The sequence below is a fragment of the Solanum lycopersicum genome, chromosome 2 (assembly GCF_036512215.1).
Source record: "Solanum lycopersicum chromosome 2, SLM_r2.1".
NCBI classification, from domain to species: domain Eukaryota; kingdom Viridiplantae; phylum Streptophyta; class Magnoliopsida; order Solanales; family Solanaceae; genus Solanum; species Solanum lycopersicum.
In genome coordinates, this window is record NC_090801.1 from 42,763,702 (window position 1) to 42,786,940 (window position 23,239).

The following is a 23,239-nucleotide window of genomic DNA, read 5'->3' on the forward strand; positions in this document are numbered from 1 at the left end:
CAAGGCATCCACCATCAATTTTTGTGCAGCAGACCTTGTATTAGGTCTTCTCTTAGGAGCCTCCTCCACAACCTTTTCCTTCCCCTTTCTACTCTCCACCTTCCATTTTAATGGTTCTTCCTCACTTGCAGATTCAGATGAAGAGGAAGAAGAGTACCGCCCCAAATCTGGGGTTTTATCAAAAATGGGTTGAGAAGGCCTTACCTCTTCTCTTTCCAGGGCATCAGTGTGTTCTGTTCTGGCCTCTTCTCTCATCATTGCCAGGCTCTCAATCACGAGTTCCTCACTCGCTGCTAGAATATTTGACTCTGAAGCCCTGTGTTTTGGTAGATCACCCTCAAACATATTGTCAGGCAACATGTCTTCACATGTACCAGGTACTGTAGAGATGTTTAGATCGATGGAGAAGAAAGGGTTATCTGGAGTATTTTGTGGAGGACTGGGTGGGGGAAGAATGCTGGCTTGAGCAGGGGTTGGAGAATAGAATGCGAGGGGTGCAATTTCACTAAGTACGTCCAGCATTTGCTTAGAAGAAGATGAAGAAGAAGACATATTTGTGATACTGGAAGGGGTCGTTGAAGAACAAAAAGAAGATGAAGACAGATTTGTCTTTGAATGTGAGAGACCTTTGTGATACATGAGAGAGATAAAGTTAAGAGATGGATGAGAGTTTCAAGAAGAAAAGACCCCTTTTTAAACGACGTGAAAAGGTGCCAGGTCCTTGATTAGATGCGTCGTTTGAGAGAGAAACGATTGGACTGATCGGTCAGAGTGACCGATGACTGACACGTGACATTTTCAACGGTCAAATTTTTTTAGTTTAAATTTAATGTAAAAATACTAACCTGGACAGGTACCAGGTACCATGATAGAGTTTAACTTCATTCCTTAATTGTTCTAGCCTCTTCTTTTGCTGAGCAGGTCCCTATTGAGAGTATACCTACGAAAGATACAAAAAGTGATCTTGTACAAATATTTAAAATTCACATAAAGGATACCTGCATTGCAATTCTAACCATCAAGGGAGTTCTACTGTGGAATGCTAAAAACATCAGTTGGAGATCAACATCCCCAACCTTAGTCGATTTCTCTCAAATTGATCCTTGCTGAGAGCCTTGGTGAAGATGTCTGCAATCTATTCCTCTGTTGGACAGTATGTGAGCACAATATTTCCCTTCTCAACATGATCTCTCAAAAAATGATGTCTAACATCAATGTGCTTTGTTCTCTTATGATGAACTGGGTTTTTTCCCATACTCACAGCACTAGTGTTGTCACACATTAGAGGAATTGCTTTGATATGGATCCCAAAATCTTCTAAGTGTTGCCTGATCCACAGCAATTGAGAACAACAAGCTGCAGCAGCTACGTATTCAGCTTCAGCAGTTGAGAGAGCTACAGAGTTCTGCTTCCTAGTGCCCCAAGAGACAAGTGATGATCCAAGGAAATGAGCCATTCCAGAGGTGCTTTTCCTGTCAACTTGATAACCTGCAAAATCAGCATCTGCAAAGCCAACCAGATCAAAAGTATCACCTGCAGGATAAAAGAGAACCAGGTCCCCTGTTTTTTTCAGGTATCTGAGAATGCGTTTTGCAGCCTTCAGATGTGAATCACGAGGACATGCTTGAAACCTGGCACACATTCCAACACTGTAAACAATATCAGGCCTGCTAGCAGTCAGATATAGCAAGGAGCCAATGATTCCTCTGTACATTGTCTGATTCACGAGGGGATCAGATTCTTCTACTATCATCTTGGAATTTGTTCCCATAGGAGTGTCAATAGGTTTGAAATCAAACATATTGAATTTCTTCAACAGCTCTTTGATGTACTTCTCCTGGCATATTGAAGTTCCATTAGATGATTGCTTGATTTGCAGCCCCAGAAAGAATGTCAACTCACCCATCATACTCATTTCAAACTCCCTTTCCATTAATGATGAGAATTCTTCACAGAGATGTTCTGAAGTAGCTCCAAAAATTATGTCATCCACATAAACTTGAATGATAAGCAATTCTTGTTCTCTTTTTAGTAAGAACAAAGTATTGTCTATCTTGCCTCTTTTGAAACCATTCTTCAGCAGAAACTTTGACAATCTTTCATACCAAGCTCTTGGAGCTTGTTCCAGACCATATAATGCCTTATTCAATCTGAACACATGATTTGGTAGCTCTGCATCTTCGAAACCAGGAGGTTGCTTGACATACACCTCCTCTTTGAGATCTCCATTCAGAAATGCACTCTTCACATCCATTTGATACAGCTTGATCCCCATAAAAGCAGCAAAAGCTATTAAGATTCTAATAGCTTCAATTCTGGCAACAGGTGCAAAAGTCTCATCATAGTCAATTCCTTCTTCTTGATTGTATCCTTGCACCACCAGCCTGGATTTATTTATAGTAATAACTCCATTTTCATCAAGTTTGTTTCTGAATACCCACCTAGTTCCTATTATTGTTCTGCCTTCAGGTCGAGGAACCAGGTACCATACCTTACTTCTTTCAAACTGATGAAGTTCTTCTTGCATAGAATTAATCAAGTCTGCATCACTTAATGCTTCTTTGACATTCTTAGGCTCAATGGATGATATGAATGCTGAGAATGCAACTAGATTTCTTGTTTTTGATCTAGTTTGAATCCCAGAATTCGAGGGAGAAATGAGATTATCAAGAGGGTGTGATAAACTGTGCTTCCATCCTGACCTTGCAGCAGACTGATTTGGCAGATCATCATGATCTTCTTCATCAGGAGTGACATCATCTTCTGGGGAGTCTAATGTACTCTGGCTGGAGTTTTGAGTAGTACAGGTACCCTATCATCCTGTTCAACCTCAGCATCCTCTTCAGGTGGACTGTAATTCTGATCATCACAATCATTGTTCAGTTGTTGATCTGCATCAGTTTCAGCACCTTCAATCTTCTTGGATGTTAGCATTTTGAGTACATCATCATCATCATTTGATCCATCATTCTTCAAGCTTCCATTTTCATCAAACACAACATGAATGCTCTCTTCAATGCATTGTGTTCGTTTGTTGAATATTCTGTAGGCTTTGCTGGATGAAGAATATCCAACAAATACTCCTTCATCACTTCTGGGATCAAATTTTCCCAGATCATCCTTCCCATTATTCAGCACAAAACATCTGCATCCAAAAGCTCTAAGATAGTTCAGCATTGGCTTCCTGTTGTTGAGCAGTTCGTATGGAGTCTTGTTCAACACAACTCTTATTAGACACCTGTTGGTAACATGACATGCTGTGTTAACAGCTTCAGCCCAGAAACTTTGAGGAAGATTTGATTCAATAATCATATTTCTAGCAATGTTCACCAAGGTTCTGTTCTTTCTCTCCACCACTCCATTTTGTTGAGGAGTTCTTGGAGCAGAGAAGTTGTGGCTTGTACCATTTTCCATACAGAATCTATCCAATGTTGAGTTTTCAAACTCTGTGCCATGATCAGATCTAATGCTGCAAACAACTTGATTCAATTTGGTTTGAATCATTTTGAAGAATACCACCAGTTCATCAGTTGTCTCTGCCTTTGATCTCAAAAATCTCGTCCAGGTGTATCTTGAATAGTCATCAACAATCACCAAGATGTACTTCTTTCCATTTCTGCTTTGAACCTTCAAGGGTCCACAGAGGTCCATGTGAAGCAGCTCTAAGGTTCTTGATGATGTAACCTGATTCTTGGGCTTGAATGATGATCTGATTTGCTTTCCTTTAACACAAGCTTCACATATTTTATTTTCAGCAAACTTCATTTTGGGCAACCCTCGGACCAGGTCCTTTGAAATCAACTTATTCAATAAAGATGAACTCACATGTCCCAGCCTACGATGCTAGAGATCAGCATTTTCATTTTGAGCACTGAGACATGTTAAGTCATCTCCATGAGAGATTTCCAAGTTTGCCACATACATATTTTTACTTCTGTGTGCAGTAAGAATTACCTTGTTTGTAGTTAAACTCACCACAGTGCATTTTTCAGAAGTAAATTTGACCTCATTTCCTTTGTCACAGATTTGTGACACACTTAGCAAGCTGTACTTCAACCCATCCACATGGTAAACATTGTCAATTGAATCTTCAAGAGATCTTCCTACTTTGCCAACTCCCAAAATGTACCCCTTCTTGCCATCACCAAATGAGACACCTCTACCTTGGAGGGTCTTGAGTGAGAGGAAGTTCTTTACATCACCAGTCATATGTTTAGAGCAGCCACTATCCATATACCAACATTGACTGCTGCTCCTCTCACTCACCTGCACCAAAAATCACTTGTTAAGCTTGGGAACCCATTTCAGCTTGAGTTCCCAGTAGGCAGACAAAGGAGTGATCAGATTGTACTTGGCCCAATATGGTAGACTTTGAATCTTTCTAACAAAGGACCTAGGAGCAGGAACAGATTTTCTCTTTGAAAATTTGTGAGTTGAGACAGGTTCTTTAGGACCAGGTTTCTCATTTGGTACATTCTGTCTTTCAGCATAATTAGAGTATCTTTCACATGAGTTTTTTCAGCTAACACACTCATTCTTCAAATGTCCATTCTTACCACAATGTAGACACAACAGATTGTCAGACACAAACACATACTTACTGTGAGGATTATAAGGAGGACTTATGTTCAGACTTCCTAGTCCCTTCTTATTGAAATTACTCTGATTTGTCACATTTGACAGCAGTTTTGAGGATTTGGTCCACTTAAGAGATTTTTCAAGTTCCTCCTTAAGTTTCACAATATCCTGTTCTAATTTGTTATTCCTTTCAAGTGACAATCTGAGATTTGTCTCGGAGTTTTTCAATTTTTCTTGAATTTCAGCTTGCAAACTGTTTGGCTTTCCATTCAGCTTTTCAGCTTCTTCAGTAAACTGACACAACTGATGCTTAAGTTCAGAATTTTTTAACTCTAGAGACACCATTCTTGCCATTGTCTCTTCAAATTGAGTTTTGTTTTCAGTTAAAATTTCAAGTTCAGCATTCATGGCATCTCTTTCAGATGTTAAATCTATCACAGAATCTAGCATGACTTTTGCCAAGGTTCTTAATTTCTTAAGAGAATATTTATCCAAGTCAATTTTCATGTCAAGAAGAGTTACCTGATTGTCCTCTTCTTCATTTTCTGTGTGTGCCATGAGAGCAAACATTTCATTGAAGACAATTTCCTCCTCATGCACAGCAACCATAGACACATCTTTTGGCTCATCAGGATCTTCTGAATCACTTGAAGAATCCCCCCATGCAGCAAGAGCTCTTTTGACAACCATATCAGCAGCAGCTTTACGATCTCTGTTTCCAAGTACCAGGTCCCTTTTGTTTTCTTTGTCACCCCTGTGTTTTTGATGTTCCTTGTTTTCAGTCTTGAGCAAAGGACACTCTCTGATGAAGTGTCCAGATTTTCCACACTTGTAGCAAGTATCTCCTTGAGCAGCATTTCGAGTCCCATTTGTTCCTCTTCTATACATTTTGTTCTTTCTCACAATCTTTTGAAATCTACTGATGAGATATGCCATATCATCATCATCACTTGAATCTTCATCTGATTTATACTTCAACATCAATGATTTGTCCTTCTTGATTTCCCTTTTTGACAAATCATAGTTTCGATTCATCTCATGTGTTTTAAGATTGCCAATCAAGGCATCCATGGTCAGCACCTTCAAGTCTTTAGCTTCAGTAATGGCATCAACTTTGCTCTCCCAAGACTTTGGAAGAATTCGAAGCACTTTCCTGACTTGTTTGGTCATGCTTATAGGTTCACCCAAACTTCGCAGCTCATTTGTAATAGAAGAAAACTTGGTGAACATGTCATGTATAGTTTCTCCTTCCTTCATTTTGAAGTTCTCATATCGTGAGGTGAGCATATCAATCTTGGATTCTTTGACTTGTTCAGTTCCTTCATGTGCAGTCAACAAGCAATCCCAAATTTCTTTAGCAGACTCACAGGCTGACACTCTGTTGTACTCATCAGGTCCTATCCCACAGACCAGAAGAGTTTTAGCTTTGAAACCCTTTTCAATCTTTTTCCTGTCAGCATCATCATATTTCTGCCTGGGCTTTGGAACGGTAATGGTCCTTTCCCCATCCTTTACTTCCATCATTGGAACAAAGGGTCCATCAAGTATAATATCCCATAACTCGCTATCTTCAGCCATGAGATAGTCATGCATTCTAACTTTCCACCAACTGTAGAAGTGTCCATTGAAACGAGGAGGTCTGTGTGATGACTGACCTTCTTCGAGGTTAAGTGGAGCTGCCATTCTTAGAACAAAATCACTTCCTTGGTGTTAAACCAAATAGGTAGTGCCTGCTCTGATACCACTTGATAGAATGTATGCCTTCACTTAACGAGTAATGGACCAGGTCCGTTACTTTACTTCAGAAAATTACCAGAAAGTTAAATGCAGTAAAATCAACACAATGATTTTACGTGGAAACCTCCTTGCTTAAGGGAGTAAAACCACGACCTGTCTCACAGGATTTCAATCGTTTTCACTAATCTTCAAAAGCAAAAGCGAAACACGATTACACCAAACGTAAGAAAGAGTTATCAATCTTACCGTTAAGCAATAGACCTCTATTGCTCAACAAGCCAAAGTAGAAAAACAATCTACCCACTAAGCTATCCCACCTGGACAACCTAGACTTTTAACACAACACACCAATTCCTTTATAGATTTAGGAGTGGTTTACAATTTAAGAACAAGAGAATAAATTCCTAAACAACTAGACGAAAAGCTCCAGATGTTGCTGTTGTCCTAGGAATGATTCTGCCTTTGCTTTGTGTTGGCCTTTGCAAGAGTTCTTGAAAAGTGTTTATCAAGTTGCAAAAACCAAAGAAAAGTGTTTAGGAAAGTGCCTTTTATATGGGCAAGTCACTTTCCTAAACTTCTTTGCCATTGGCTGGAAGGGTCACACTTTCTGACGCCATCGGGAAGTGTGCACCTACTTTCTGCACCATCTCCAGCTGGCAGTTGACCGGCTCGTCATCATGAGAGCCTGGTACCTCTATTAGGTCCCTGAGTTTTGTTTCATCTGCAATACTTCGAACAATACACCTGCAATACTCAAGTAGAAAACCCGGTACCTTTATGAGGTCCCTAAGTTTGTCAAATCATCAAAACTACAAATAACAGGAATGCATCTTGTCCCTCTTTGAATTTTAAGGAATGATACTTCTTTCCTTTTTCTTGAAGTCGAAACTAAACAAGGAAAGAGAAATATTTCAAACTTCCCCTTAACATAGGATAAGCATTTAGATGGGTTACATTGACATAAGGACTTAAATGAACAATTTGTTATGTGCTCCTGTATTTAATATGCATGTCATGCATTTGAAAATCCGAACTTGATGTTTTGCGACTCTATAAATAGGGAAGACAATTTGCAAAGCAGGTGGTCGAATTCTTGTCTTGTCCGTAAGAGTGAGCCGTAACTGATGCTCTGAATTATCTGTTTTCTCTTTTAACAGATATGATGCGGAATCCCTCTTTTTTGAAGAAAACGTGAGAAGTTCAAAACGTCAACAATTTATGTCGAAAGCTTTGCAGGTGAGGCCTATATAACTTTGTGTTGTCCTGTTTCATGGACGAATTACCTCATGAATTTGCATGGGATCTGCTTCCCGCTTTTAAGTTTTGCTAGTCATTTGGTAATTTGATCAGTATATACTGTACGAATCTCTCGCCCAAGATGGACTTACTGTAAGTGTTCTGGAGGGGATCATGTTTTTGTGCTGCATATTTTTTATTTTGCTAGTAACTCATCTGGTTCATTACCTCGAAGACTAGTTTTTTGTTTGTTTGTTTATTTATTTATTTGTATTTTTTTGGTTTCATCTTTACCCTCTTGACCTCTTCCCAGTGTACTTTCATCAGATATATAATTTTTATCTACTCCAGAGGGGTCTTTGTAGATTATATCTTTGCCTACACTTTCCTTGCTTTTCGTGCAATTTTTTTTCTAGACAATGGATAGAATGAAGATGTTGCTCGACTTGCTTAGCCGAACAAGACTCTAGAAAGAATTTTCTTGACCAAGATCTACTATTAGCCCAGGAATTGCAAAATTTAGGATATTAAGGGGTTGTTTGGTATGCCGCATAAAAACAAATAGTCCATGTATTATAGGTGGTATTATTTAGTACTATGTTTGGTTGGAAATTGGGTCTATGCATAACTAATCTATGAATTAGTTATACCTCCTACATGGTATTATATGATGTATTACTAATACCTTCTATTTGGAGGTATTAGTAATACATGGGATATAATACCATGAGATAAGTCTACTAAAGACAAAAATATCCCTCAAAACATTTTAATTATTTTGTTGATTATGTTTATTTTATGATTGTGCTAGTAAATTTATTTAAATAAATTAGCTTAACAAATTATTTAGAGAGAATAATTTGTAACAAACAACTCTCTCTAAATAATTTGTAAGCTAATTTATTTAAATAAATTTACTAGCACAACCATAAAACATAAAATCAAAAAAATAAACAAAATAAGTAAAATGTTTGTGCGGTTTTCTAATATTTTTTTATTTTGAACAACTTATAAAATTGAATACATATTAAAATTACAACTTGCAATTTTATGCGAAAATGTAGATGATTTATTTGATTGTACTATTGTTTACCGTCTTTTCAATTATAAAAGTTGATAGTTTATCTTCTTTTTTTTTAAATTGGAAATTGACATTTGCAAATGATCAATGTACTAAGATGACAATTATTTATCATCAAATAATTTAAGTAAAAAGGCAAACTTGACAATAAAATTGTTCCTTTCATAGCTAGTTAGAAGGCCATAAAAAAATTATTGTCCGGCAATTATTTACCTTAACCCAATTGCATAATAATTCAAGGGTATAATTGGAAAGAAGTTTTTTATAAAGTTTTAATCCTAACACAAGATGAGATGGGAAACAATGAACCAAACACTTGGTAAAAATAATCCTTGCATTACTAATCCCTGCACTATTAATCCCTGCATTACTAATCCCAGCATTACTAATCTTTGTACCAAACGACCCCTTAGAGTCTCCAATGTCTTACCTAACACAGGAAGTGGGGAAAGAATCCACATATTTTTAAACATGTTTGACTGTGCAATGGAAGAGAGGATAAAACAGCGGTGATTTTTTCTTCCTAACCAGGGGTGATTTTTTCTTCATCGCCACTGCTTGTCGGTCATGCACATGCTGCAAAACTTTAGGCATAAACACTCACAAACGTCTAAGTACGTAACTGTTTCGTAGGCAACGTAGGAACAATAAGAACACAGCAGTTTACAGGAACAAGTCCCAATCTTTTTATTGATCTCTCTGAATGCCGAAACGATATGCTTACAAATTATTCTGAAGGCAAAGAATTCACTCCCTCTGCCTAAGAATAATTCTGCCAATATATAAAATCTGCACACAGGCAGTTCCACAGCGATTACATTTAGTTACAACTGGCAGCATGCCAGGAATTTGATTTTTACAAAATCAATCCAAATAAAACTACAAAACTGATTGTCCTTACCTCTAGACAACATTCAAAATTCGAACTTAACAACCCCATGTGTCATGCACATGAAAAGTCTTTGCCTTAGCTGAATTTCCATTTCTTCAACACTTCAAATATTTTCAGCATCCTTCCAAAGCTGTTGAATTATTTCAGCTTCTTCCAATGGCATGCGTCATCATGCAGTCTTGCCTTTTCATCGTCAAGCTAATACCACTGCCTTGCCGGTGACACTATCGTGGGCATTCCCATCAGGTGTCATCAGTCAATGCCTGTCTTTTCCTGAATCCTGCTGCGCCCAAGGCTTCCTTGCCAACACCTCTAGCACCTTGAAATTTGCGCACTTAGTCACCACAACCATGTACATCGTTTGTACAGCATGTCACAGCACATGTCAAGACCAATGCACAAACCTTAACCATAATTACCTTTGAGATTGAAGGTCTAACAAACTACCTCAACTAGTTGAACTTGACGTCCTCTTCAAGCTTGTTTTGTGGTAGCCATCGATTTGCGTGTCAAACTACCGCAGATCCTTGCTTTTATTCCAAACTGCAGCTTACTTAGCTTTGCCCTTCTATTGCACTAAGAATTGTGTTTTCGTAGTCTTTTTACTGTTCCCAACAACCCGGTGATAAGTATTTCCTCAATCTTTACTTCAAACTATGTTGGGGCGAAGGAGGAGCCCTCTTTTACCTGTTTCTGTTCGGATCATCAACATCTTAAAAATAGGGTTTCAGATAAGTCAAATGAATTTTCAATCTTTCCATCAGCTCAGACTTATAAGAAACTTCACCTACCCTTTCAACTAGTTCAAATGGTTCGTCATACCTTGGAGTCAGCCCTCTAAGTCTCTTCTTGTTCACAATCTGCATCCAGATTTGGGGAGTGAGCTTAAGCAACACTGTCTCTGACATTGAACTCAACTTGCACGACAATGCTGATCAACATACTTCTTCATATGAAACTGGGCTCCCTCAAACTGTCTTGTGCCTCAACAAGCATCTCATGCTTGTGTTTTACATACCAGTTAGCAGCTGGATATATACCATGGTTTTTGTGTTGCAACATTAAGGGGCGTAATAGGCTGCATGCCTAGAACAAGTTCGAATGGACTCTTCTAGAAAAACTGCATGTATCTAACAAGTCTACCCAGTTGTGCTGACTTTGTTTCACTAAATGCCTCAAGTATTCTTCGAGCAAGTGCTTGATCCTTTTTGTCTGGCCATCAGTTTTGAGGATGGTTAGCCGTTGAAAATTTCAGGTCTGTTTTCATCATGTTGAACAAAATCATCTTGAATTGACCGGTTAACCGCGCATCCCTATCACTCACAATGTCACTTTGCATAACAAAGAATTTCACCATATGTGTGTAGAAGAAACTAGTAGCAACTTCCGACAAGCAATTGACTGGAGAAGCAATGAAGATAGAATATTTCGAGAACCTTTCTACCATCACCATAATAGATGCATTACAGTCATCTTTAGGAAATCCAGAAATGAACTTCATTGAGGCAAATAGCCATGGCCTTTTCTGAATAGGAAGCGGCTGCAACAAACCGCCCTCCTCCTTATGTTCAGTCTTGTTCATTTGACAAACATGGAAAGTCTTCACATTAGATTCAACTTCATCTTCCATTTTCGACCAGAAGTACACACGGAACAGTAACCTAGCATTTGTTCTTCACCCAGATGATCCGCCCACGGAGTATCGTGCGCTTCCCTGGCTCAGTGGCTCCTGCATCAAATCTCTACGAGTTCACCTCCTTACGGTACCACTATTCCCCCGTTAATAATAAAGAAGATTGTCTTCGATCTAGTACATTCTAACAGTCCCATCTTGAACTTGACTCACCCACTTTACATGTGAATCATTCACAGCACAACCTGATTTTATCCAATGAATCAGTCTCAAGCATAGAAATTGAATATACATAAGCAAATACCTCTTTCCTACTCAATCCATGAACAATTTGGTTGTGCTTTCCTAGTTTATGCTCCCCCATGAAGTCGTTCTGCCAAAAATTCTTGCTAATGCGCCTTCTTTGGACTGAACTTCTTTTGTGTCTTGAAAAATGTATTGGCCACATTATCAATCTGCACTACAAAGCAAGTACCTGACAAATATACCCTCCAAGTCTGCAAACAGTGCACTATTTCCACCATTTTTTTCGTTAGTAGAAACTCTGCACTCTGCATCATTCAATTTCCGACTTTCAAAGGCCACTAATTGACCTTCTTACACTAGTACACACCCCAATAGCTTTGTTGGATGCATCAGAGTGCACTTCAAATGGTACTTAAGTATTGGCTCTAAAGCAACGGCTTCCTTTAAATTCTGAAACGCTCTGACAAGTCCTACATAACATCCTTCTTTAACCAGTCCGTTAAGGCCACTGCCTTCTTTGAATATCCAACAATAAATTTCTGATAGTAATTGGCGAGCTCCAAGAATGACTTCAAACCTTGACACTAGTTTGTGCCTGCCACTCAATAACATCTTGCACCTTCCAAGGCATGACAGACCATTTGAAGTAGTTGAAAGGGTAGGTGAAGTAGCATATTAAGTTGAAGTTGCTGGAAAGATTGAAAATTCATGCAACGTTCCATGTAAGTTATCTGAAACCGGTATTTTGAAGATGTTGATGATCCGGACAGACACAGGTTAAAGAGGACTCCTCCTTTAGTGTCAATACAGTTTGAAGCAAAAATTGAAGAAATACTTGTTCACTAGGTTGTTGCGAACAGTAAGAAGATATGAAAATAGAATTCTCAGTTCAATGGAAGGGAAAAGCTAAGGAAGATGTAGTTTGGGAGAAAGGATCTGTGGCAGTTTGACAAGCTAATCGGCGACTACCTCGACAAGTGGGGTGGTTTGTTAGGACGTCTGAACAGTTCATTCTCCTGAGTGTCTACTTTTCCCAGCCTTTGCTGACCCATTTACATCTGTCTTCTGATCAGAATGTATATTTTATCTGCCCACACTTTATCCTTCTATTCCTATGCATAAATGTGTCATTATATAGAAAAACGATACTCCTTACATTTTAATGTAAGTTTTCTTCTTTTCTGTGTGCACCGTAGTGAGGTAAGAGTTAAAATTTTATTGCATGATGATATATAAGAGGAATAAACTTTCACCATTATTTTACATGCTCATAATACAAAGCTTTCTGCAGTTGGTCCATCCGGCTTTTGTTTCGCAGTTGGGGCATCTACGTGTTAAATCACTTCAAACATTTAAGAGTCAGCTGGAACAATTATTACGTAGAGGAGAAGCATTTGCGGCATCTGTTCGTACATGCTCTGAGTCTTGTATCACTGAATTTGATAAGGGATGTTCAGGTACTTCTACATGAGGTTTGAATTGTTAGGTCTTAAAAAACTGTTGAAGTCTCCAATTTAGCCAATTTTAAATTTAAAATTCTTTGATTTATGATGATTTTATTAGGTTATTTTAGTTTGTTGAGATATTTTAGGGTTTTTATTAATTATACAGATTTTTTGTTCTAAGTTGCCTATTTAAAGCCCTCTTATATCGAGAGGTATTCTTAATCCATTCTTTTAACCCTTTTTGCAGAACCATCTTTCAAAAACCTAAGTATTTTTGTTTTTGTGTTATTCTTAAGTGTAAATTGAAATAGAAGTTTTCTTCCAAAATATTTTCATTACATGGGAGGAAGGGAAGTGCAAGGAATGAAATAGTGACAATTGAAACCACACCTATTGTGTGGGGAACTACCACTGATACCACTAGACTGTAAGGCAGTAGCGTTGGTAGTAATTGAAATGGAAGTTCATACCCACCATTTCGCTGCCATTAATTTGAGATTCTTTTTTTCAATTGCAGATGCTGCCATAAGACATGCTAATTGGGATGCTTCAAAATTTCGTGACAAACTCATTCGTGATATTGAGGCCCATGTGTCCTCTGTTCGTAATGATAAGTTATCTGAACTGAAGGCCATTTATGAGGTAAGATTCCTAATGTAGAGAATCCACCATTTGTAGTTGGTAAAAATTATGTCCAATGGCATCTTTGTTTTGTTTATCTTGGTTCCTTTTATTTCTTCATCAGCAAATCAATAACTTTAGAGGGCGCATGTCTTAGCCAGATTTCATTTGACAGAAACAAATCACAATTGCACTTGCTGAACCTGTACAATCCCTTTTTGATGTTGGTGGGAGTGAAACATGGGCCTCAATAAGAAAGCTTCTAAAACGCGAGACAGATGTGGCTATATCATGCTTCTGCCCAGCACTTTCCGGCTTTGAATTGGACCAGGACGCATTTGACAGAATGATGCAAAGTCTGAAAGACTACGCTAGAAGTGTTGTGGAGAAAATAGCAAGAGAAGAAGCTGGAAAAGTTTTGATGCAAATGAAGGATAGGTGGACCATTTCTTTTGTTTTATATTTGATCTTCTGTTGTCTTAACCTTTAAATTACTGACAGCTTGGGGCTTTAGGTTTAATACTGTGTTCAGCCATGATAGCGATTCAATCCCAAGGCTTTGGACAGGGAAGGAGGACATTAAATCAATAACATTGGAGGCCCGCTCTGAGGTATTCGCAAGGATATAATTTTTTTACGGTTCATCTTGAACTGTTTTGACTCTCTGTTTGCTGTGCCCAGAACTAGAAGTTTCTTATCATTTCTTTGTTCTATCTGGAACAGTCTCTGAAGTTTTTGTCTATAGTGGCTGCCATACGGTTGGATGAAAAATCAGACAGAATAGAAAGCATACTTTTCTCCAGACTCTTGGAAGGGAAGATTTCAATTTCTTCTCGGAATAGTGATATTGCAGATTCTTGTGACCCCCTTGCCTCAAGCTCATGGGAAGAGGTCCAATGAACTTACATTGGCAGTTGTATTTGTTTGACGTTCACCAATAAATTGCTCACTACCGGTACAATTTTTATTAGGTTTCACCAGAGAACACATTGCTCACACCAGTGCAGTGTTTATCTTTGTGGAGACAATTCATGGCAGAAACCGAGTATATTGTTAGTCAAGCTATTTCAGCACAGGTAAAAGAAATAGACATTGCTTTTGGCAGTTGTACCCTGATTTTTTTACTGTAATATTCTTTCCTGGTTTCTTGCTTAGACTGATATATTTGCTCTCGTGTCCCTCTGATTCCTTCTTTCAGTACTCGATTGACTGGAAAAAAGTATCAGTCCTGTTCTTATCTCAGAGATACTCTGAGTTATTCTTCAAGCTTTGGATCTTCTGTCCCATACTTTCAGTGCGATCTAGTGTCCATGCATATTTCAATGACATGACAGGATGATTGAATCAAATTGTTTTTGATTTGACTAGTGGAGCAGCGGTTTCAACTGTCTTAAGCTGTTTTGACCCCCTTCCCCTTTTTCCTTTCTTCTAAAATGCTAAAATATATTATACTCTTTACGCTCCCCATTGATAGTTGCTTCCTGCCAAATACAAAGACAAACAGCTAGAGCAGATTTCTGACCTTGCTCTCACTCTTGCTGTTATCTGCTTTGCTGAAACAAAAGTACCTAATGCTTCAGTGGCAGACCTAGAATTGTCATCGAGGGGGTTCTACATATAAAGGGGATGAACAAAAAAGTCGATAAGCTAAATATTATTAAATACTTTATAATTATATTTAATCATTAATTAATTTTTTAAAATAAATAATAAAATTATGTTATTTAATAAAAAAAATAACAAGGCCAATCACAAGAAGGGACACTGTTATGGAAGTAATGAAACTTTGAATTTAAACTTGTCAGAGGCAGAAGTGTTTGAAAACTGGGAATTACTTTTAGCTTTTTTAGATTTGTTTAAAGAAAAAACCTAAAAGTAGTTTTGTTGGTTATTATAATAGATAAGGCAACCAAAAGGATTGAAAAATTTATTAAGCATAGAAGCGCTTTAAATTGCCAACTTGAAAACACAATTTGCATAACAAAAATTCAAAAAGCTAAATAATCTCAACAATTAAAACAACCTAGTGGAAATTTTAATTTCAAATTCATCCTAGACCTAGGCAACTTATTATGCTAAAAGTTACTGGGGTAAGTGAAAACAAATTCTAATACTTCTCCTTTGTTTTAGTTGCTGCGATTTAAAAAATGTTCTTCCTGACTCTGCTTTGGCAGTTGGTACTCAATTCTGCTGATTGTTTTCAAACTTGCAAAATTTCTTCTTATTTCTTTGTCTTCTTGGTTTGTGCTAGAAAAACTTTTCTCAATAATCTTGTGTTGTTTGAGATCTCTTCTGAAAGTGTTTTTTCATGTACAATGATGAGATTTTCTGGACCAAAGGCAATTGATGGCTCAGGGGGGGGGGGGGGGGGGTCAAAATTTAATTTATACTTGTGTTTTTCTCAAATACAAACCAAAATATGCCTATATATCCCGGTAATTTTTTATGAAGCGGGTTCATATGAACCCTCTTGATACTATGTAGGTCTGCGTAGGACTGCCCCTACTAATGCTGACAGTCTGGTACAGAATACCACCCATAAGTTCTCGGATGATGTTTTTCAGATGGAGCATTGATTTCATCGAACGGATGGACTTCCCTTCCCATTTAACGAAAGTTAGCTTTTGCAATACGGTGTGGCTGACAAAACAACGTCAGCAGCAAAGAGGATCAAATATAAACAGGTTCAGATTCTTATTCTTTTCCGGGAGGTTGGAAGCGGAGTAGAAAGCAAGTAAAATAGAGGTGTCAATGTGAGTGAGACTCTAGATGATATGCAAATAATGGAACCCAACACCCTTAGCCTCGTTTTCCAGCTCAGCAGTCTCCTTTGGATCTTCCGTTGGAATCTTTTAATTTTACCCTGTGGATTAATACCATGCGTACATTAATCACTCTGAATACCACTGGAAATGAAATGCTAATGTCATTTCTTTTTTTGCAATAAAAATAAAAAAGAGAATCAATGAATATCCCCACTTTATGGGTTGCCATAAGAGGATCCATCAAAGCATTTTTTCTTTTGCAGGGAAAAGCCTCATTTGGTGAGCGATTGAGCACTGTGATTGGTTGACTAATTAAAAGGCTTGTCTGGTTTTGTCAATGTGCATAAAATGTTGCATGCTGCTTGATTGATGTATTTCTTGTGTTTTAGTTGAAGATATTAATTTTGGTGGTTCCTACGGATTCTTTTTCCTCATTTCCGTATGCTTTTTCTTGTAATGCATTGTCTAGATTATAGGGATCCTTTTTCCTGTTTGCCCTATGCACTTTCTGCTAGTTATCCCATTGCTCAATTGCAAATACAGGACTTCTGCATATCCTATATTGTATAATTCATGCATGATTACGTTTTCGGTGCACCTTTAATTCTTTTCATGTGATACTTGTCACACTAAATATGTGTCTTTCTTATTGTTCTTATTCTTTTAAGAAGTGTAATACATAACACAGTTTTACTGCTTCTCAATTATCTCTGTGTTCACCTATTGAGGTCTGAGGACTATGATCTGCAATCACTTTCAAGTGCTGGAACCGTTTTGATGCATGAAATTCTTTCCTCTTCAGGAAGCATACAGGCAAAGCAATAATTGGTTACCTCCTGCCTGGGCTATAGTGGCTATGATTATACTTGGTTTCAACGAATTCATGCTTCTTTTAAGGTTCTTATTTCTACTGCACTTTCTTTATTTTTTCCGTACTTTATCTGCAACCTAATTTAGTTGCTGTTGTCACAGAAATCCTCTCTACCTCTTCATGCTTTTTGTTGTATATTTATTTGGGAAAGCTCTGTGGATACAGATGGACATTCCTGGGGAGTTCCGGAATGGCATTGTGAGTACAATAATTGTTCCTTATTATCATATATGGTCTCACCGCTTTCTTGAGCATAAGATGGGTTGTTTGAACCAACTGTTTACTTATCTGAGCATCTGCTGTCTCTGTTTCCCTCCATGAATAGCTAAAGATTTGACACACTAAAGGTTGTTCAAGATGGAGGTAATTGGGGGCACTATCTTATTTTCAATATCATACTTTTTTAGGTTGAATTGACCATTGGTACGTGTTCTATGACTTGTATTCAGCTTGTCTCAAGCAAAATTAAAAAATAAAAATGTTGGAGTAAAGCTTTTTCCTTGTGGAATTCAAGATGCAAGTACTGTTTTTTGAACTATGGAAAAATGGATTTGAATTGAGTCTCCAGGGCTTTGGCCTAGTGGAAAGAGCATAGGGCATGATGTGTGGGTTAAGTGCACATCATGGGTTCACACCGTGTCATGGGCAATGCCTGATATTTAAGTGGAGGAGGAATAAGAGACGAACCCATTATACATCCTGTTTTGAACCGTGGACCACCGACTCTCGAACATTTCTCAGTTATGAAAAACCAAAAAAGTCAGAATGGGGAATGGGAAAAAGGAAAGGAAGAGTGAGTGCATCCAGCCACAGTACTGATATACTTGAAATTATGTACTAAATATTAACCTGTTTATATTGCTCGTTTGTGCTACCATATCTAAAAACTTATGAAACTGTGAAATCTTGTTTGGTTATCGAGGGAGGTACTCTATAAAGAAAAACGAAAAATACTATCAGAAGTTATGTCCTTTTTGTCTCTCAACTGCAGCTACTTGCGACCCTAATTCGAGATATGACTCTTTTAGGTGAGGAAGAAATTGGCGCAGGTGCCTAATGCCATGCTATGTTGGGGGTGCGGTGCGGTGGGGGGTATTGCTTGTTCATTTCGGGAGAGGGACAGCTTAGTTCATAGCGCAGGGAGGGTATGGCCTACGGCTGAGACTCATACCTTTCTCAGCAAGCTAATTCCCGGCAAAGAGTGCATCAGTGCATTCCAGCCACTCTTCACATTTCCAGTTTGTCCACCACCACTAGTGGTTTGTTTGGCATTGGCAGTTGTCCCTAGTGCAGTAGACTCTTCCACCGCCACTTGTTCCTTAGGGTTTGGGGAAGCATCCCCTCGCGGCCTCGCGTCACGAAATGCGCAGCCTCATTTTGAATTGACGTGCTCGTCAGGAACATCAACATACCCAGTGAAATCCCACAAGTGGGGTCTAGGGAGGGTATGTAAAGTGTACGTTGACCTTACCATTACCTCGTGGTGTTGGAGAGGCTGTTCCTGAAAGACCTCAGCTCAAGAGCAGCAAATCCAATTACGAAGAAGAAGAGAAGAGTGTAGAAAATATAGCAAGTGACAAAGAAAACAGTGCAAAGCTACAAGAAAGGAACAAGAACAACAAAATAGTGCGACAGTGGGAACACATTAAACAACAAAATGTTTCAAAAAGACTTAAAGAATCATTTGTGGTCAGCAGGAGACTGAATCTAATCCTATTTATTACCAAATTAGCCAAATAGAGTTTGAATCTCATCACCATAGCATCCTTTTTTTCGGTGCTTTTGCTTTCTTTTTTGATGTCCATCCATTTCCTACCTGCTATTATGTTAAACTTGCTTTCTTTTTCAAAAGGTGTATGAGTGCCAACGTTGTCTTAAGCTCACTGATTAGTGCTTTTCCCTTTGAAATAGATTCTTGATCTTGAGAATACAACCTCCTGTGGTTCAGAAATTTAAGATTCGACTAGAACACTTATTGTACTAGTCAATAATTTTGATAAATTGCAGCATAACCATTGCCAAGATTACCTTGAATAGATCTCCAACTCATAGAATATTGAGATGAAAGTAAATATTAGTTAGAATTGTAATTCGAGGGGAAGAAGCATCAACTAATTATAACTATTACTGCAGTCTGATATTCTTTTAGGATGCCTGCCTTGTGAACCTCCCCTAGTTCCTGATATTTTACTGAAATTGCTATTGAGAATGTTGTGTGTTATGATCTTCTCTTGATGAGATACTTTTGCTTATATCCCATCTCTATCTAAGAGGGCAAGACTCTATGTGAGTTCACTGAAGTTAGCTTTCCTTTTCTGCAGCTGTCTGGACTTATTTCCATCTCATCAAGGTTCCTTCCAACTGTTATGGATCTTCTTCGACGGCTAGCTGCTGAAGGCCAGGGAAATCCTGCTCCTGGAACTTCCAGGGCTTCCCAACACGTTTCTTCTCAGAGCTTTAGGAGTCAAGTTAATAGTCCTAACCCTGTTTCGAGTTCAGTTCCCAGTTCATCTGTCTCATCCAACATCTTAACCGAAAATGACGTTGAATACACGAGCCGATAGCTGACACACATCAAGTGGAACAAGAACAATCTTCTCAATGAAGCAGAATAGTGTTAATACCATCTCCGCTAGAACAGAAGCTGCTCTTGTAAATGATGTTGCTTCTTTCTTAACCCATAGTCCTAGATGATGTAGTGCTTATAGTGTAGCTTTTGAAGTTTGTGAGTGAACTTGCTGTCTTGTTCAAATTTGTGTAATTGACAAAGTTCAAATTTGTTATATTGTTTGAATCGTGTTTTTATCAAATCTGGTTGACATGTTCTCTTTTATGCATTCTTTTCAGCTGCCTTCACCCCTTTTGGATAATTTTTTATAGGGAAAAGGCTCAAATATGTCATTGAACTTTAAGAAAAAGGCTCATTTATGATATCAGTCAAACGTTTGGCTCGTTTATGCCATTATTGTTAAAGAAAAGATTCATTCATGTCATTATTCTTTAATGGTGGTTTTGCAAAATCATATTTTTGATATTAATCAATTATAATTCAACTATGTCATCAATTCTTTTAATTAAAAAAATCAATTTTTATTCAGAAATTTGAAAAATTGATGACACGGCATCAATTTATTTAATAAAAAAAATTAATTCAATTATTTTTAGAATCATAATTTTTTTATTAAAAAAAATTGATGACGTGGTCGAATTATAATTGATCACGTGTCAAAATGGTTTTGAAAAATCATTGTTAAAAAAATAATGGCATGAATGAGCATTTTCTTTAACGTTAATGACATAAATGAGTCAAACTTTTAACTGATGGCATAAATAAATCTTTTCTGAAAGTTTGATGGAATATTTGAGTCTTTTCTTTTCTTAATTGAGTAAATTTTAGGTAATGTCTTAATAAATGACACCTAAAATTCCAAGTTTGATTACACAAAGATCAAGACAAATATGAAATATCATTCCAATTTGGGTATTGTTTTGCACCTTTATCCTAAGCAGTTTGTAGTTGCGAACTTCAGTGACAAGCATTTTACCCAACACACATAGTTGCTTTGTTGCATAACTTTTCTTTAAGGTAATAACAATATTCTTACACTAGTCAATACCCACAGCAGTTCTGAAAAAATTTCACGTAAATGGATCTTTCATAGAACTCTTCGAGTCTTTGACATTATAAGTCAAAATGACCTAAATTTTTCAGAGAAATTAACATTGAAAGCCCACCAAAAAAAGGAAAAAATATAGGATGGTTATGCAAAAGAAGGGAACAACTAGATCACAATTCTGAACTGAGATCATATCATTTGCTTTTTTTTTTTGTATTCATTTCTTCTTTTATTGTTTTTTAGTACTATTCTTCGAATCATGGTGGAGGACGTCCATAAGGTCTTGGAGGGCCATGTGAACCCATTGGGTGACCAAAACATTCTTGTAACAACTAGCAGCAGCAAAAAAAGCTTAGGTTGTACAATATCAAACAACAAGTCAGGTTAAAGAAACAACAATTAAGATAAATTTAGCTATATTGAAGAATGTTTTACCATGAGCGTATAGGGTTGCAAAAACTACTAAAGTAGCCACATGGTCCTGCCATAGGTGGTCCTCCCGGACCTTGAGGAGGATCCAATCTAGGTGATCCTCCTGGTCCAAGCGTCGGTGCTCCTACCAGATCTTAAGGAGGACCCCACTTAGATGGCCCTCCTGGTCTAGGCATCGGTGGTCCTCTTGGACCTTGAGGAGGGCTCCACCCAGGTGGCCCTCCTGGTCTAGGTCATCTTGGCCCCATAATCACTTGTGTTTTTACTAGTACTAACAATTAAACCTATATATTAATACAGACCTTGCTAATTGAGCCAATAGTTTGTGGAGATTAACTGTCTATATATACTGCTCTCAAGTCTTATCTAACCTTGTGCAATCAACTAGTCAAAATGTTAAGACTAACATAATCTTCTTTTCTACAACTTATACCAATAGTCTTGTGCAGGTAACTCTGTTGAAGAAAAATTTGAAATTTATAAATTGTTAAAGCAATTCCAAGTTCATACTAGGAAAAAGGTATAAATGCACTTCTGAATTTATTTCGAAAAGTCAGTTATACGCTTAAAGTAATACGGTGACCTTTATGCACTTCTACTAAAATATGACGACATTTGCTATACTATCCGTCCTTTTTACGAAAAGCGACAGATAATGACTTTATGTCTGTCGCTTTTTCTTTTTGACAGATTTTGCTTCAAATATATTTATAATTAATAATCATTTATTTGATATACGTAGAGATGCTATCTGTCGCTTTTAATTGAAAATAATTATTTATAACTTAATAAATAGCGACGCATCCCTCGTTTTTAATTAATTTAATTTATCAATTTTTTAAAAATAACGACAGACGATGTTTCTTAGTGTGTCGCTTCTTGGCCAGAATGTTTGATAAAATATTTTTAAAAATCGACGTAGTCCGTCGCTTTTTAAAAATATTTCAGAGATCAAAAACGAAATTTATTCATTTTCTCATTCCCTCCTTTCTCTCTTCCCTCTCTCTAAAACCCCCACCCTATCACCCCAGCGTCCCTGCTTCCCGCTGCCATCGTTGTCCCGCCATCCCCACCATCCCATCGCCACAATTTTTCTCTCTCCTTAATAATTTTAGGATTATTTGTGTTTCCTTTAATTTAGTTTTTTTTTTTTCAATTTGAGCAATATTTAATTTGTTAGTTTATTCTATCTTGTTTGTATATTTGATTGTTAAGGAACGAATTTCTAGTTTTTATTTTACAACTTTAGTTTGAATTGAGTTTTTTTTTTAATTTGATTGTGAATTAGGTATTTTGAGTTGATACTGAAGTGATTTTAAAGTTAAGAGTTAGTGTTAAAGTAAGGTATGAGATAAATGGTGTTATAACTGCTTGAAGAAGTATGAGATCAATGGTGTTATCATTGCTGGAAGAAGACATGGATCATGCCGATAGGGGGGAATCAATGTAGCTGCTTGAAGAGGAAATGATTTTGTCGAAAGGGGGAATAATGCTTGCTACCTGACGAGGACCTGGTCCTATCGATAGGGGGAAGTAGATGTTTGTCATCATCAAAAAGGGGGAAAATGCTATGTTGATGTTTTGATGATTTGACAAACTTCGAGGATGATTAAACTCCAGTTACCCTAAAATTCTTGTTGATAGGGGGAACTGGTGAATAAGTATGTTATCTTATAAAAAGGAGAAAATGTTAGTTCAAATCAAATTTGAGATATTGGTTCGAACTTTTTATTTATTTATTTATTTTAATTACCCTTGGATGGGTAGGGGCTGAGCAACACCCCCAGGCCTTAACATTAATAACAAAAAACAAATACACGGAGGGGGGCATAAACCAAACCTCCAAAAATATGATGGTTTGGAGTCTATTTTCCAAAAGGAAAATCAACTCCTCACCTTACACAAAAGATGATTCAAAAATACTAAGTACCTAGAGAGAGGACTCCTCTCTGTAAATAGTATCTGAGAAGCATAAACAAGGGAGACTCTCCCTTACATTTGCAAAAAATTAATAATTTTTTTAACCTATTCAAATAAGCTATAATTCATTGGATTATAGCTAAGTTGAAAAGATAAAAGTCATGG

At 37.4% G+C, this 23,239-nt stretch overlaps 1 protein-coding gene across 11 annotated transcripts in view; it reads left to right on the plus strand.

Moving 5' to 3' along the window:
* The window catches only part of LOC101245707 (protein ROOT HAIR DEFECTIVE 3 homolog 2-like), a 36,121-nt gene extending 16,185 nt beyond the window's left edge, over positions 1-19,936 (plus strand). The window contains exons 13-23 of one of the 11 annotated variants that reach the window (XR_003245171.2): positions 7,473-7,551; positions 12,695-12,860; positions 13,366-13,490; positions 13,645-13,907; positions 13,984-14,080; positions 14,193-14,360; positions 14,441-14,545; positions 15,954-16,153; positions 17,037-17,131; positions 17,207-17,303; positions 19,427-19,936. Coding sequence is in view for 7 of the 11 variants with exons in the window: in XM_004231529.5 (XP_004231577.2) it covers positions 7,473-7,551; positions 12,695-12,860; positions 13,366-13,490; positions 13,645-13,907; positions 13,984-14,080; positions 14,193-14,360; positions 14,441-14,545; positions 17,037-17,131; positions 17,207-17,303; positions 19,427-19,669 (1,438 nt within the window). In the remaining 4 variants the exon portion in view is untranslated. Of the gene's footprint in view, positions 1-7,472; positions 7,552-12,694; positions 12,861-13,365; positions 13,491-13,644; positions 13,908-13,983; positions 14,081-14,192; positions 14,361-14,440; positions 14,546-14,667; positions 15,002-15,953; positions 16,154-17,036; positions 17,132-17,206; positions 17,304-19,426 lie in introns of those variants that run through there. The other 10 variants (XR_011214556.1, XR_003245172.2, XR_003245173.2 and 7 more) reach the window with 10 other exon arrangements.
* Positions 19,937-23,239: the final 3,303 nt, after the last annotated feature.